Source organism: Pezoporus flaviventris, unplaced genomic scaffold (genome assembly GCF_033815535.1).
Source record: "Pezoporus flaviventris isolate CSIRO_AGI_PZ_B2104156 unplaced genomic scaffold, CSIRO_AGI_Pfla_v1 ptg000001l, whole genome shotgun sequence".
Lineage (NCBI taxonomy): Eukaryota > Metazoa > Chordata > Aves > Psittaciformes > Psittacidae > Pezoporus > Pezoporus flaviventris.
The window spans coordinates 50,888,710-50,901,100 of record NW_026892549.1 but is presented as its reverse complement, the minus strand read 5'-3'; the positions used below and the strand labels follow the sequence as shown (position 1 = coordinate 50,901,100).

Sequence of the window (12,391 nt, the reverse complement as noted above, 5' to 3'; positions counted from 1 at the left end):
TGCACCGCCCACAGCCCTTTCCCTTCCGCTTTGGGGTGGGATCGGGGTGATTCCGCCGCTGAGCCGTGCCGCGGGGCTCCGGCGGCCCGACTGGAGAGCTGGGCGGGGTGGACAGGCAGCGGCTGCACCCGTTAGGAAAAAGCTGTCCATCAGGTGCTGACAATAACAGGGAGAGCGCCGACCCCAGGGACGCCTCTGTTTCTGGCGCTCCCGAGCAGTGCTGGAAGCGTGTGAGGGAATGTGCAGCCGCAGAGTGGCTACGGGACGTTTAAGCAGCAGGATCTGTGAGCAGGTGTAACGGTGAAAGGAAAACACGGCCCGCTGCCTGGGAGGGTGGCGATGCTGCTACGGTGTCCCTGCAGGAAGGAGGTGACCCTGTCGGGAGTGAAGACTCTTAGTAGATGGCTCCCGTTCCCCCAGGAGGAAAGACAGTGAAGCGTAAAGCTCAAAGGGCGATCCCTAGACAGCACCAAGGACGGCGAGCTGGCCAGCGGTGGCTGGTCGCAGGGAGCCGCCGGTTAGTTACACCGGGCTTTTCTCCTGAGGTGCAGTTATTGCACCGCCGCAAAGCTCCTAGCGCCGTTCCTCGCCTCCTCCTCGCCGCAGAGTAAGAGCTCCGAGCACAGCCGCCTCAGCACGCCCCCAGCCGAGCCTGCCTGGCCTAATGCGCAGGCGCGGGAGGAGGGGAGGGCGAGCCGGGAACAGCCGCGCCACGTGACTTCTGGGAAGGCAGCGGAGTATCCGGAAGGGGCGGCTGAGGGGAAGTCGAAACAGAAACCAGAAACCCCCTTTCCAGCCCCGGACACCCCCCGCCACCCTTTCCCTCTGTAGCGATGAGAAAATGACCCTTTGCAAGTGCTGCTGGTGGGATACTCGCTGGCGGAGCGGTGGGCTAGCGCTGGAAAGCAGGAGCTGGGGCAGAGGCCTGTGAGGGCAGCCATGGTCTCAACTGCACAGAAAGAAGGCATGCCAGTGCAATAAGGGCTGTACAAACAGCTGAAACCGCTATGAACTGTAACCCAGATTTTCATCCAAGTTACAGAAACTAAGAATGCCTATAAACTGCAGGTGGCTGAGTGTCTTAACAGTTCCCAGCGTTTGTCAGTTGAGAGTTTCCTTCCCAGGGAATAATTTGACAAAGTAGTTTTGGTTTCCTTCATGTAATCTTTCTTGCAACTGTGTTATTTGCTAGGACGCTTGGTGCTACTTTGCCGTGGCAAGTTTTGTCTTGTGTATGTGTCAACAAAGGCCAGAAGGAATTAAGTTCAGGGTTTGATGCAAGTCTGCAAGATACTTGGATCCTTTTTGGTATCTTTTGTATGGTATGAAATGCTACCAAGTAGTGGGTATAAATGTGGCTATAAATGAAAGCTGTAGCAGAAGGTAAATGGCTGTTTTCACTTTTTTTTTTTTTGATTGGAATCATTACGGTGGTGTGGCAAGACAAAACGTACAGAACAATCACGTTTGGGGTTTTTTTTTTTATTTTCCTGTTATTTTTGACTCTGCTGTTGCAAAATACAGTGAAAGCACAACCACAGTAAAAGTACTTAAAAGCAGATGTTTCATTTCTTCTGGCAGTGTCTTGAGGCATCCCTTTCAGTACAATTTTTTCTCTCCTCCCTCTCTCTCCCCCCATCATTTTGCTAGAGAGCCCTGTTCTTACTCAAAGTGGCATAAGGACAAAATTCTCACTTTTTTAATGGAAGGAGGCTTGGACTGTATATATTTATCTTACAGAAAATGACCCCAGTTTTCCTTTAAAGGAGTGAACTGATTTAAAGTCACATGGCTTTCAATTAAATGTTAAACCTACCGCTTGTGAAATCTGAGTTTAAACAATAGTAGGAGCAGTAATGCCAAAACCTTATCCACAATGCTATTCAGTAACACAAAGTATATTGTGTTGAAGTCAAGACTCGAGAGTCTTGAAGAGTTGCATTGCACAAGGGGCAAGGAAGAAGGAGAGGGAAGATTGTTTCATGAAACAGTACTCACAGTACTCACCATGAAGTTTACATGGTCAAAAGGACAGGTTACCCGCCGTTTCGTTTGTATTGAGGTTAGAAAGAAAAAGCATTCAATTAGCCGGTGTGAGGTAAAGTTATGTTTGCTGCTTTAGAAGTCTGTTACTACTTGTAGTTCAGACTTGAGATCATCACAAGGAAGGCTTGACTCTTTTTGTTCTATCTGGAAAAAATGCCACAGAAGCCCAGATATCCAACTTTAAGCTAAAATCCATTTTTATTTATGCTGGTCATATAAATTACAGATGTTACCAAACTATATACACAATGGTTGTTTTGGAAAATTATTTATACATGATGCTTTCTGAGGGGAAAATGACTTCTTATCTGCAGCTTGCTTTAATTCACTCTGATGAACAGAGACATGTTTGTTCATGTTCCTATGTAGCACAGAAATATCTCATTACTCTGTTTCCATTCACTTGCTTTCAACTAACGTTAAAAGTATGCATGAGAGGAGTGAGTAAAAAAGGCAAAATGAAAGCAAAATTCAGGACTTACTGATTCAAGGAGGTTGTTTTCATCCCAGATGTCTAATTTGAACCTAATTTGCAGAAGATCGCAAGGTGCAAATGTGCCAGCATTTGCATGCATTAACCACATATTCTGCAGACAAGATTTAAATCTTGAATGAGACTGTATACGTGAAATACAGCAGCCTTGGAATTGCATGTTTATTATTAACAGGGGTTTTGGGGATAATATTGATAGGAAAGTGAAAAAAACCCAAACCAACAACAAAACGAAACAGCCCAAACCCAGCACTACACAGTGCCTGAAATAATAAAAAAAAGGAGAATATTTTAAAAAGGGACTTTACCATTTATACAAAAACTAGTTATTCTGCTTGTTAAATGAATCTGACAGGCATGCAATACTTTGTCATGTAGCACAAATTGCCCAGTGATCAGCAAATGCTGTAGCTCTTCAGTAATTATTTCTTTAAAACTGCCTCCCAGTCCACATTTACCAGATAGCATCCAGACTCTGCCAGATCAGGTTTTTTCCACGTTAAACTCTGATAGTTCTTGCTGTAGTATCTGAGTGCTTTATGCACAAATAGATTTACTTCTGCACTTCAGCAGCAAAATGGAGACAGCCTTTTGTCACCACAGATTTTGTGGCTGTTTCCTTTCTGGAACACCCTTGTCTTGCGGACCTTTTTTCTTCCACAACTTGTGCTGTGGTGGCACATAAAAATCTATGCTGAAGCTAGTTCATCTTTGGAAAAAGCAAATCCCGGACACCTACGGGACATCTCAACTCAGGGGGATGAGAATCTTCACTTTAAAATAGTCGCTAAACCAATAGTGTGCAAGATGATGATTAAACAGAAACTACTTAGAACAATAAATCATCATTTCCTCACATGCATTAATGTCTTTAGTTATCCTTATGTGCTATTTTCAGAAGCAAAACATTCTTTTCTTGTACTTTTATTTACAGCAATTCTATGGACGATAAATTTTACTTGCAGAATTATTCTGCTGGACCCTGCCGAAGTCAAATGACCTGCAAGCCAGAAAGGATTTGGCCTTTTATCAGTGAGGAGAGGAATTCTGACTTGCAGGAGGCTATTCGTAATCCCTAGGGAGAAGATTCCCGGCTTACATGATATTGGTAACAGGGTCCCAAGAATAACATTCTAATGGTTTCTGGGAAATGCTGATTTACATGATGGAGGGGGAAAACTATAAAAATTACTGCATCTTTAACCCACACATGATTACTGATTTTTCTGGTTTGTGAACTTCAGTCAGTTGAGTAAGGAGAACCCAGCTGCAAGAAAAGAAGGGAAAGATTAGTCTTGTGGCAGTTAACTGCTGTTCATTCAAAAGTAACTGCACATTAAACCTTTTTTGGCTCCATGTAATTGCAGTGTCATTTTGACAACATAATACAAACTGAGGATCCCATTTCTGGTTCTTCACAAAATATTGGAATGCTCATTAGAAAACACTGTGTGGTAGTTGCAATAAAAGAGACATTTTTATTTGAACTTCTGTGATTCTTGCATTAGTGCAGGGGTTTTAGTGGAGTCTTGTTTTCCTGATGTGTAGGGAAACCTGGGAGGGGGGAACTAGAAGGGAATGCAGCAAGAATACAGAAAGTGTATCTTTCTAAGACTGAGTTACTGAGTTACAGGATAATTTGTTCCACTGCAGATTGCACCCTTGTTCTCCGCATCTCACACAGTGCTTTATCACTGGCATCTTAGTGAGAGAACATATTTCTTTAATAATGCATATCGTCTGCTTGCTCTACTTGGGCACATCTTCACTAGGGTAGTTTGTTGTGTGAATTTGGGATGATAAAGGAAAAAACCTCCTTATTTTCCTCTTTTCCATTTATCAAGTTGAATAGAATGTTAAAACTAAGGAGGGACTACTTAAAATCCTCTAAAACTATTTTCTCAACTAATTCTAGAAAATATTTCTAGTTAAGAGCCTCTAGAAAATCATCTACCATTTAGCAGCACTGAACTATTTCACTTGTACCCTTAAAAACTGCAATGTGATTGTATTTGACCCTCCCAGTTCATTACCAAACACATGGGGGTTTTTGTACAGTTATGACTCAAAATGGTGGCAATGGTCACAGCTTGTTTATAGGCTCTGGAAAGAGCTGGTTTGAGAATTACTGTTGAATGCTAAAAGAAACCAAAAACATTTGGAGCCTGATGATAAGCAGAAGTGAAGCCAACTGTTATTTGCACTCCCTAAACTTTGAGAAAGGCAAAGGCATATTAGTTCACGAATGCAGTTTAGGTCAGAACTGTTTTCATATGGCATAAACCAAACAACAAGCGAGTGGGGTCATGTCTCAAATAGGGTGTGTACATTTTAATACAGACTTTCCATTCAGGGTAGTATTTCAGTTTTAGGTGAAGAACTAGTTTGGTATTGGAGAAAAGGGTGAAGAAGCAAGAAAAAGATACTTTGCTCTTGAACAGATCTTCAGCTTGGTGTATATTAAAGAACTCCTCTATTTGTATATAAAGTTTAGCTCTGCTTCAAATCATCAGCAGTCAGGATTCTTGTTTAGTTTTGGTCTGTGGGTGAGGAGGAGTGTTTACAGAGAGGCATTTGAAGGGGAGTTCACAAGCATTTAAATGCATAACTATTTTAAGACCATAAGTCATTGAACATAGAGAAAACCAAGACCTAGTATTAAAAAATGAGGTATTCTTTTAAAGATCTCAAAGCCAAACCACTACTTTGTTTCCTGATAGAAGTCTGCTGGGCAAATCTCCAGTGGCTACACATCAGTGCTTGAAGTATTCTATACCGCAATGATTCAGAACACAATTTCTAGTCAGTAAGTAGAAGAGGGAAATATTTCACATAGGATGTTGGTACAGTATTTTCCCAATCCTTCTATATACTTAGTGAATATTAGTTTTATTTGCTAAGAAGATTTTAGTTGACTTCTAATTTCTGACTTTGGTACCTCAAGTAGAAACTTGAAGCACAGAAAAGTGCAAGTTTGCTGAATCACAAGTTTTTATATTCTTTGTGCAGCTTCCCTATGCAAGACAAGTCCTTTGTGCTAGCTACAGAATTAGTGTAATCATTGTGTATTTGTCAGTGTAAAGGTTTCATTTGTGCAAGAACTCCAGGATCTTCGAATTTTGACATTCACGATTCACTGGCCAGTGTGTCAGACAATTTCATATAATACAGTGATTCCAAATATGCTTGTACATCCTGTCCCATTTAGAATAGGAAATGTCTGCATTGCATGATGAAAGAGCACTGATTTTTCTAATAATTGTACAAGCAGCCTTTTGTATAAACAGCATCTGTGTTGTACATGTTCAACTTGCTTATGTATGTACAGCATTAACTTATGAATGGAAAAGTTTACAACATACAGCAGTTTCGATCACAGTGGGACTCAGATGTTCTCTCAGCACAGCATAAACACTTGGAGACATTGGAAGAAGATCTGATGGAGAATGTGGATCTGCAGAATCATTTAAGCTTAAAAAAAAAAGGAAAAAGAACAAACCACAAAAATAATCTTAAAAGCAACCTAAATCCCTCTAACTTGATGCATACCAGTGGAGTAGGGTGAATGTTTAAGTTAAGCTTATAGTTGGGCTTGCTGGTTGGCCTGTAAGCACATGCTAACAAGCTGGTATACACTTAAAAATGTAGGAGATAGGACCAAGTGAAGAGAGGATAAACCTGACTGTAATATCAGTTGCTGGAGAGAAAAAGGAGGCAATGAAAGATTAGTAGATCAGAGTACTGTAAAGCCTTCATTCAATTTTTACAAATGTTTTGCCACATGGATGGGAAAAGCTCCATAAAAGTGAAGCTCTTTACCTCCATTTCTTGTGTTTAGCAGTCTTTGGCCAAACAAAAACATGCAATGTATTGCTTTCCTGAACTATTAGAATGGGAGAAGGGAGGCAGGGATAACTTTGAAGCAGTATGTAAATTTAATAAAGATAACATTTGAAATGTAATACATCCATAAGAATACTTACATTTTAGAGACTGGGATAAATACAGAAGGAACGTAACCTTTGCCGCCTCCATCTGAGGGCTTTGAGACTAAAAATAAATGTTAGAAATTAAATATTGCCTAGTAGTTTTATTATTTATTTGAAATTAGATATCTGCTCTAAGTGCTGCAGACCATACTATATTAAGACAGAAATGTTGCTGTTCATGTTTGAATAAACAGCCATAAAAATGAGGGGAATTCCTGAGACTGGTCTTTGGGCTCAGGTCTTAGTCACATAATTGACTGTGCTCCCTTTATATGAATTGCCCTATCAGAACATTAGACCTGGTGAAAGAGATCTTGGTGGGGTTTCAAAAGCAAATATACCATAATTTTACAAGCTTGGTGATTTTGAGCTTCTAGATTTCAGTTCTGCAAATGCTTGTGCTCTCTCTCTACACATATAGCTTCAGCGATGTCTTTTGCATGAAATTAAGCACATACATGGAGCATTAGGCAAAGTCAACTGCATTAAAATGAAGAGGAAAACCACTTGTAGCCTCCAAATATTTTTGAGTAGAGTAGGAATTGGAACTCAGATGGAATTGTAACCTTTAATATCGGAAGTCTAGAAGAATGTGTATTATCTACTAAAAAAATCAAGGCTTTGAGGGCTTTTTGAGCAAGAGCAAGTTTAGTCTAAAAATGGCCTGACCTGTAACTTAGGCAAGAGCAAGTGTGGGCCTGGACGTATTTGAAGCCATTCTTTTCTAGCCTTTTTGTATTTTCCAGTTCAGTTGCCAGGGTTTTTTAAGAACACTGTCTGCCATAATAACTTTGTAATTGCAAAGTAGGTCAGCAAAAGGCAGTGTAGGTAAGTGACCTTTTGCTATAGGGTTCCACCTAATGAAATGAAATAAAACGGGTCTTCCAAGCTGTTTGGAAAATACAGAATTCTCTTGAAATTGAAGAGACTGCATGCTACTGTAACATAATTACAAAGCCAATCAGCAAGATGACTTTTCAGTTTCATCTCCTTTGAACACTCGAGCACTGAATTTTGTAATGCATTGGTCAGGAAAAGAAGTAATCCTGATTTTTTGACTGTTTGTACCCTAAGATCTATTTCTTAGCTTCTTTGAAATGTTGTTGTCCCCTCTAATATAACCTCTAAGACCAAGAATGTATTTACAAAATGAAGCTGTCTAAATGATAGACACATGTTAAAACACTTATCTTGATGCCAATTAAAGGAGGCATCTTAATCTGTTCTCTTTCTCCCCTCCCCACATGCCTCAAATTGCCTCTTGATTTTGCAGCTGCTTTGCAGAAAGGTCAAATAGAGAAATGGAGCCTAACCTTCATTTGGCTGACAGCTGTAGTGTTTGCCAAACGCCTTATCTTTGGGAATGTCTGGATACAGATACTTCAGAGGATTTTCAGGAACATTGTCTGCCATAATAACTTTGTAATCACGCAGTATGTCAGCAAAAGGCAGTGCAGATAAGCGACCTTTGTTATAGGGTTCCACTGAATGAAATGTAACGTCTCCTGTAAAAATACAAAGGCATCATGACCACTGATAACTGGTAGATCAGTATCTACTGTTGAAATGGTTTTTTGCCTTTCTCTTGCAACTTACACTGGTGTGGATTTTACCTGTTCAGATGAGCTTTCAAGATATACCTTCTGTGCATGCGTACGCAAATTTAAAGCCTGCAGTAAGGAAGTTCATTTCCTAAGGAACTTAAGATAGCTAAAAAATGAGAGGTGGATTTTCAGAGTTTTGGTTTATGTTTCAGTAAATACAATACTTGTATCTTGCCCGAAACCATACTAAGACATGATACTCGTGAATTTTAGTTTCAAATGGAAGAAACCATGGCTTCTGTATTACAGGTGTATTGCAAAGTCTGAGGTTTATGTTATTTTTTAAAAAATTATACTTACCATTTTCTAACTGATCCACCCAAGTAAAGGTAATTCCACCTAGATTGCTTTCACTAAATCTTAACAAAAATGTTCCTGGTGTCTTGTCTTTGAGCAAAATTCGCTCCTTTTCTTTGCTTACAAATCCCATTATGTACCTGAAGTGTAACAAAAAAATATCATGGGTTTACTATTGGAAAAAAAGTACAGATTTCAGTCTGTTCAGTGCAACTGGCCAAACTTTATATAGATGTTCAAAGGCTGGTTACAAAAGCTTTACAAGGTCTTGAAACTATGACAAAAGCTTCATGTGATTTATAGGTGGAGCTCAATGGCATTGAGTGCAGAGTGCTATGAAGCATAATGAAATTTATCTCAGTACTTGACTGTACACTGGCAGAACAGATAAATAGATAACCTGCTGTTTCTAAGAGATTCAGTGGTGGTCCCTGTTGGCAAAATATTCCAAAAGTTATAAATGGGAAGAGGGAGAAGTTTTAAACTCTTTGTAAATTCTCTTCTGCATAGGTAAAACTGAGATGATTAGTAAAGAGAAAAAAAGACAAAGCAGGCAGAGATCAATACAGAGCAGTTTCCTTGTTGCTCACCCATCAATCCAAAGAGGAAGAATGTGCTTTTTAATTAAGTCCAGGATAGCTTCAAGCCAAACCCAAAAGGTAAAAGACTTTCCAGGCAAATGTTCCTAATCATTAAAAAAAAACAACCATGAGAGAAGTGAGAGGTGTTAGCCAACATCCATATGACATGGCTGTCTTGGTATTTAAGAATAATCTAGTTTGTTCAAGCCAGAATTACAAATTTGAACTGCTGTTTTGAGTAATGTCTCTCTTTCAGCCTGACATAAAACCAATTGATTTTTAAGATCCGCATTGGAAGCACCTCATTTTTCAAGGAAAAAAAAAACAAGAGTCATTGTTTCTTCCTGGTTATGAAATTCCATTTTGACAGAAATGATGACAAGAAAGTTGAGCTTTCTTCCAAGGTTCCATACTTATTTAAATAATGTAGTTAATGAGAATAAAATGATTTTACCCTTCTTTCTCAACAATTTATCTGTTCTTCATCAAAGTTGCTGAATATATCATCTAACTTGAAATAATTTAGGTCACAGCTGACCATATGAAAAAAATTACCGTGTGCTTTATGAAAAATATATTGTGTGGCTATATATATGAAAAATATATTATGAAAATATACTGTATGGTTTGCCAGCACGATCTATTGGCCATTTTCAGAAGTATATAGGGCATGCTATAATGACAGTTTCCAATATCTGTAGCAATGTAACTCTATATTGTAAGTATATCTCTTAGCCCAAACTTTAAAATTCTGGAAATACTATTTTCCTAGTTAAACTTTTACAAGGAATGTGATTGTGCTGGGCTGTAAGTCCCACACATCACAAGTGGGAGTCTTATCAGTAGCATCTGAGAGACAGGCACACACATGAGCGGCAAGAGAAAGAAGAATTCAGTTTTACTTTTGGAACCCTACCTTGCAGAACTTTGCCCAGGATAGTTGATAATCATTGTAACTAACTTGTTGTCCTGCGAGGGAAAAAACAAATGGTGAGCCTGTGTTTCTGAAGTCTTGAAATAGATAAACCTTGATATAGTTGGTGCAGGGGGAGAAGTACAGTACTTCCAAGACCTGGAGACGGATTGAGAGGGGTGTGCTAAGGGGATGTAGATCAGATTTTCTGTATTCTTTTGAAGCAGCTGATAATAGTAGTTTTGGGAATATTTGCCTGAAGTAGTGTGGGACTTTGTTTCTGCAACGCTATGCTCAGTTTTAGTTTTTAGCCCAAGTGTTACTTCTCTTGGCATTTGCTCTACCTTGAACCTCCACATTTTAAGACAGTTTATTTTTTTTTTTATGATTTCTGTGGATTTACAATGACACCTCTCAACTCTGCTACCTCCACTAAGCAAGGAACCTCCAAGAAACCAGCAGGGGAAGTGACTGTTATGCAGGGAAACCAGTATTTGCTTCCAGCTTTGAAACAATAAAAGTAAAGATTCCCCCTGGTCTTTGACAAATGCTTCTGTTCTTGCCTAAGATTAGATGTTTTATTACACCCTCAGCATGGAGTTTCTTACAGTTCACCACATGTTTTATAACTGTTTCTTCTTCAGAAACAGATAAAGCTTTCTTTCCTTCTGCCAGCTTTCTTCTAAGGACTCTCTTCTGCGGGACAGTCAGCTCAAAGTGTTCAATAGTCCATCTCTCTGAAGCTACAGGGCCCCCTTGCTATGCTGTCACTGGTGAAGGATGGGTCCCAGAACTAAACAGACCCACACAGACAGATACTAAAACTGAAACAAAACCTAAACCAAACCACATAAGCAAGCAAAAAGACTTCCTTTTGATTTCAGATGCATGAGGTAATTACTTGCTAAGGTAACAAAATAACATCACAGTTCAGCGTGACGCTGATGCCCTCTTCAGTTTAGCAGTCTGGAAGTTCAGAAGTTGAATCATTTTGTGGAGACAATAAGCTGACATGTGCTTTTCTTTAAAGAAAAGAATGTCCCTGTGGCATTTTTGATGTGAGCTCTGGAAGTGAAGGTCATGCTGTCTGGGCTGGCTGGGATTGTTTTCTTCACAGTAGCTACAATGGGGCTGCTTTGGGTTTGTGCTGGAAACTGTGTTGATAACACAGGGATGTTTTAGTTATTGCTGAGCAGAGCTTACACAGAGCCAAGGCCTTTTCTGCTTCTCACCCCTCCCCAGCTGTGAGTAGGATAGGGGGCACAAGGAGCTGGGAGGGGACACAGCTGGGACAGCTGACCCCAACTGACCAAAGGGATGATCCATTCCTTATGGTGTCATGCTCAGCATATAGAGCTGGAGGAGGAAGAAGGGAAGGGGGGGATGTTTGCAGTGATGGTGTTTGTCTTCCCAAAGAACCATTACACATGATGGAGCCCTGTTTGCCTGGGGATGGCTGAACACCTGCCTGACCATGGGAAGTGGTGAGCTTAGCTGCTGCCTGGTGTTAAGCCATGACATATGCTTGAACTCATTACCTGCAACTATCAAATATAAGAGCTCATGAGCAAATAAAACCTGTATGTTTCTACACTCTTACCCGTAAGTTTCTCTGCCAGCATGTTGAGCTGCTCAGAATTGAGTCCACGGCCGACATACGAGGAAAATTGCCAGCTCAGTACTTCTAAGAGCTGACTTAAAGTGGCAGCAGGAGGGTTATTGAAGAAAGACAAATTCTGCAACAGAATTAATGCTTTGTTTAGACAGTTAGCAACCATGAAATACAGTGCAGGCTGTGAAAGAGGCTGCAAGAACTTGAGCAGAATCTGGAAGTGTTAAAAATGAGGTGTGCAGAGGGGGATATATTGGGGCAAATTGGCCAAAAGGCTGACCCTTCCCCCTGCAGGTACCCAGCAAGGTCCACTTGGGTGCCTGAGCAGAGTTGTAGGGGGAAACCCCTAGAGAGAGACAGAGTCTGCGTGTGCATCTTGGATGATAAAATTTCTTGCTATGCTTCTGATAGCATTGTCTATTAAGACAGTGAAAATATGTTTAAGTCTTGTCCAATTAATGCAGATAGTCTCATACTTTAATATGTTTGGTGCATGGAAATCTTAAACCATCATGTACTCATAGTGATATGTTGTTGAATCATTTGGTTCATCTTAGTTTTTCATTTGGTTTCTGGTACATACCATAAACGTACTAAAGACCGTGCAAAAGCTCTTTGGGAGCCTCACAGAGTGATAACATAGTCCAGGCTGGTGGTCGGCTGGCCTGCCATCATTCTTAGGCACACTCTATGGTCAACTCTCACCCTTTCTCTCCTCCAAACACTCTGTGATTGCCACTAATCCCCAGCTGAAAGCATGAGAGCTACTGACAGTATTATTCTACAGTCTGCAAACACTGTAGACTGAATTTAGAGCCTGAGACTCTGCTTTTGTTCACAGTTAGAGCCCATAGAA

At 40.3% G+C, this 12,391-nt stretch overlaps 1 protein-coding gene across 1 annotated transcript in view; it reads right to left on the bottom strand.

Annotated features, from left to right (window-relative positions):
* Window positions 1-3,475: 3,475 nt before the first annotated feature.
* Window positions 3,476-12,391, bottom strand: part of STAT4 (signal transducer and activator of transcription 4) — a 39,024-nt gene continuing 30,108 nt past the window's right edge. Inside the window, exons 16-23 of the mRNA XM_061457351.1 lie at window positions 11,524-11,659; window positions 9,927-9,979; window positions 9,020-9,114; window positions 8,433-8,569; window positions 7,842-8,033; window positions 6,523-6,589; window positions 5,902-6,010; window positions 3,476-3,806 (exon numbers count right to left, since the gene is read on the bottom strand). Coding sequence (XP_061313335.1) covers window positions 3,780-3,806; window positions 5,902-6,010; window positions 6,523-6,589; window positions 7,842-8,033; window positions 8,433-8,569; window positions 9,020-9,114; window positions 9,927-9,979; window positions 11,524-11,659 — 816 coding nt within the window. The 3' untranslated portion in view covers window positions 3,476-3,779. The remainder of the gene's footprint in view (window positions 3,807-5,901; window positions 6,011-6,522; window positions 6,590-7,841; window positions 8,034-8,432; window positions 8,570-9,019; window positions 9,115-9,926; window positions 9,980-11,523; window positions 11,660-12,391) is intronic.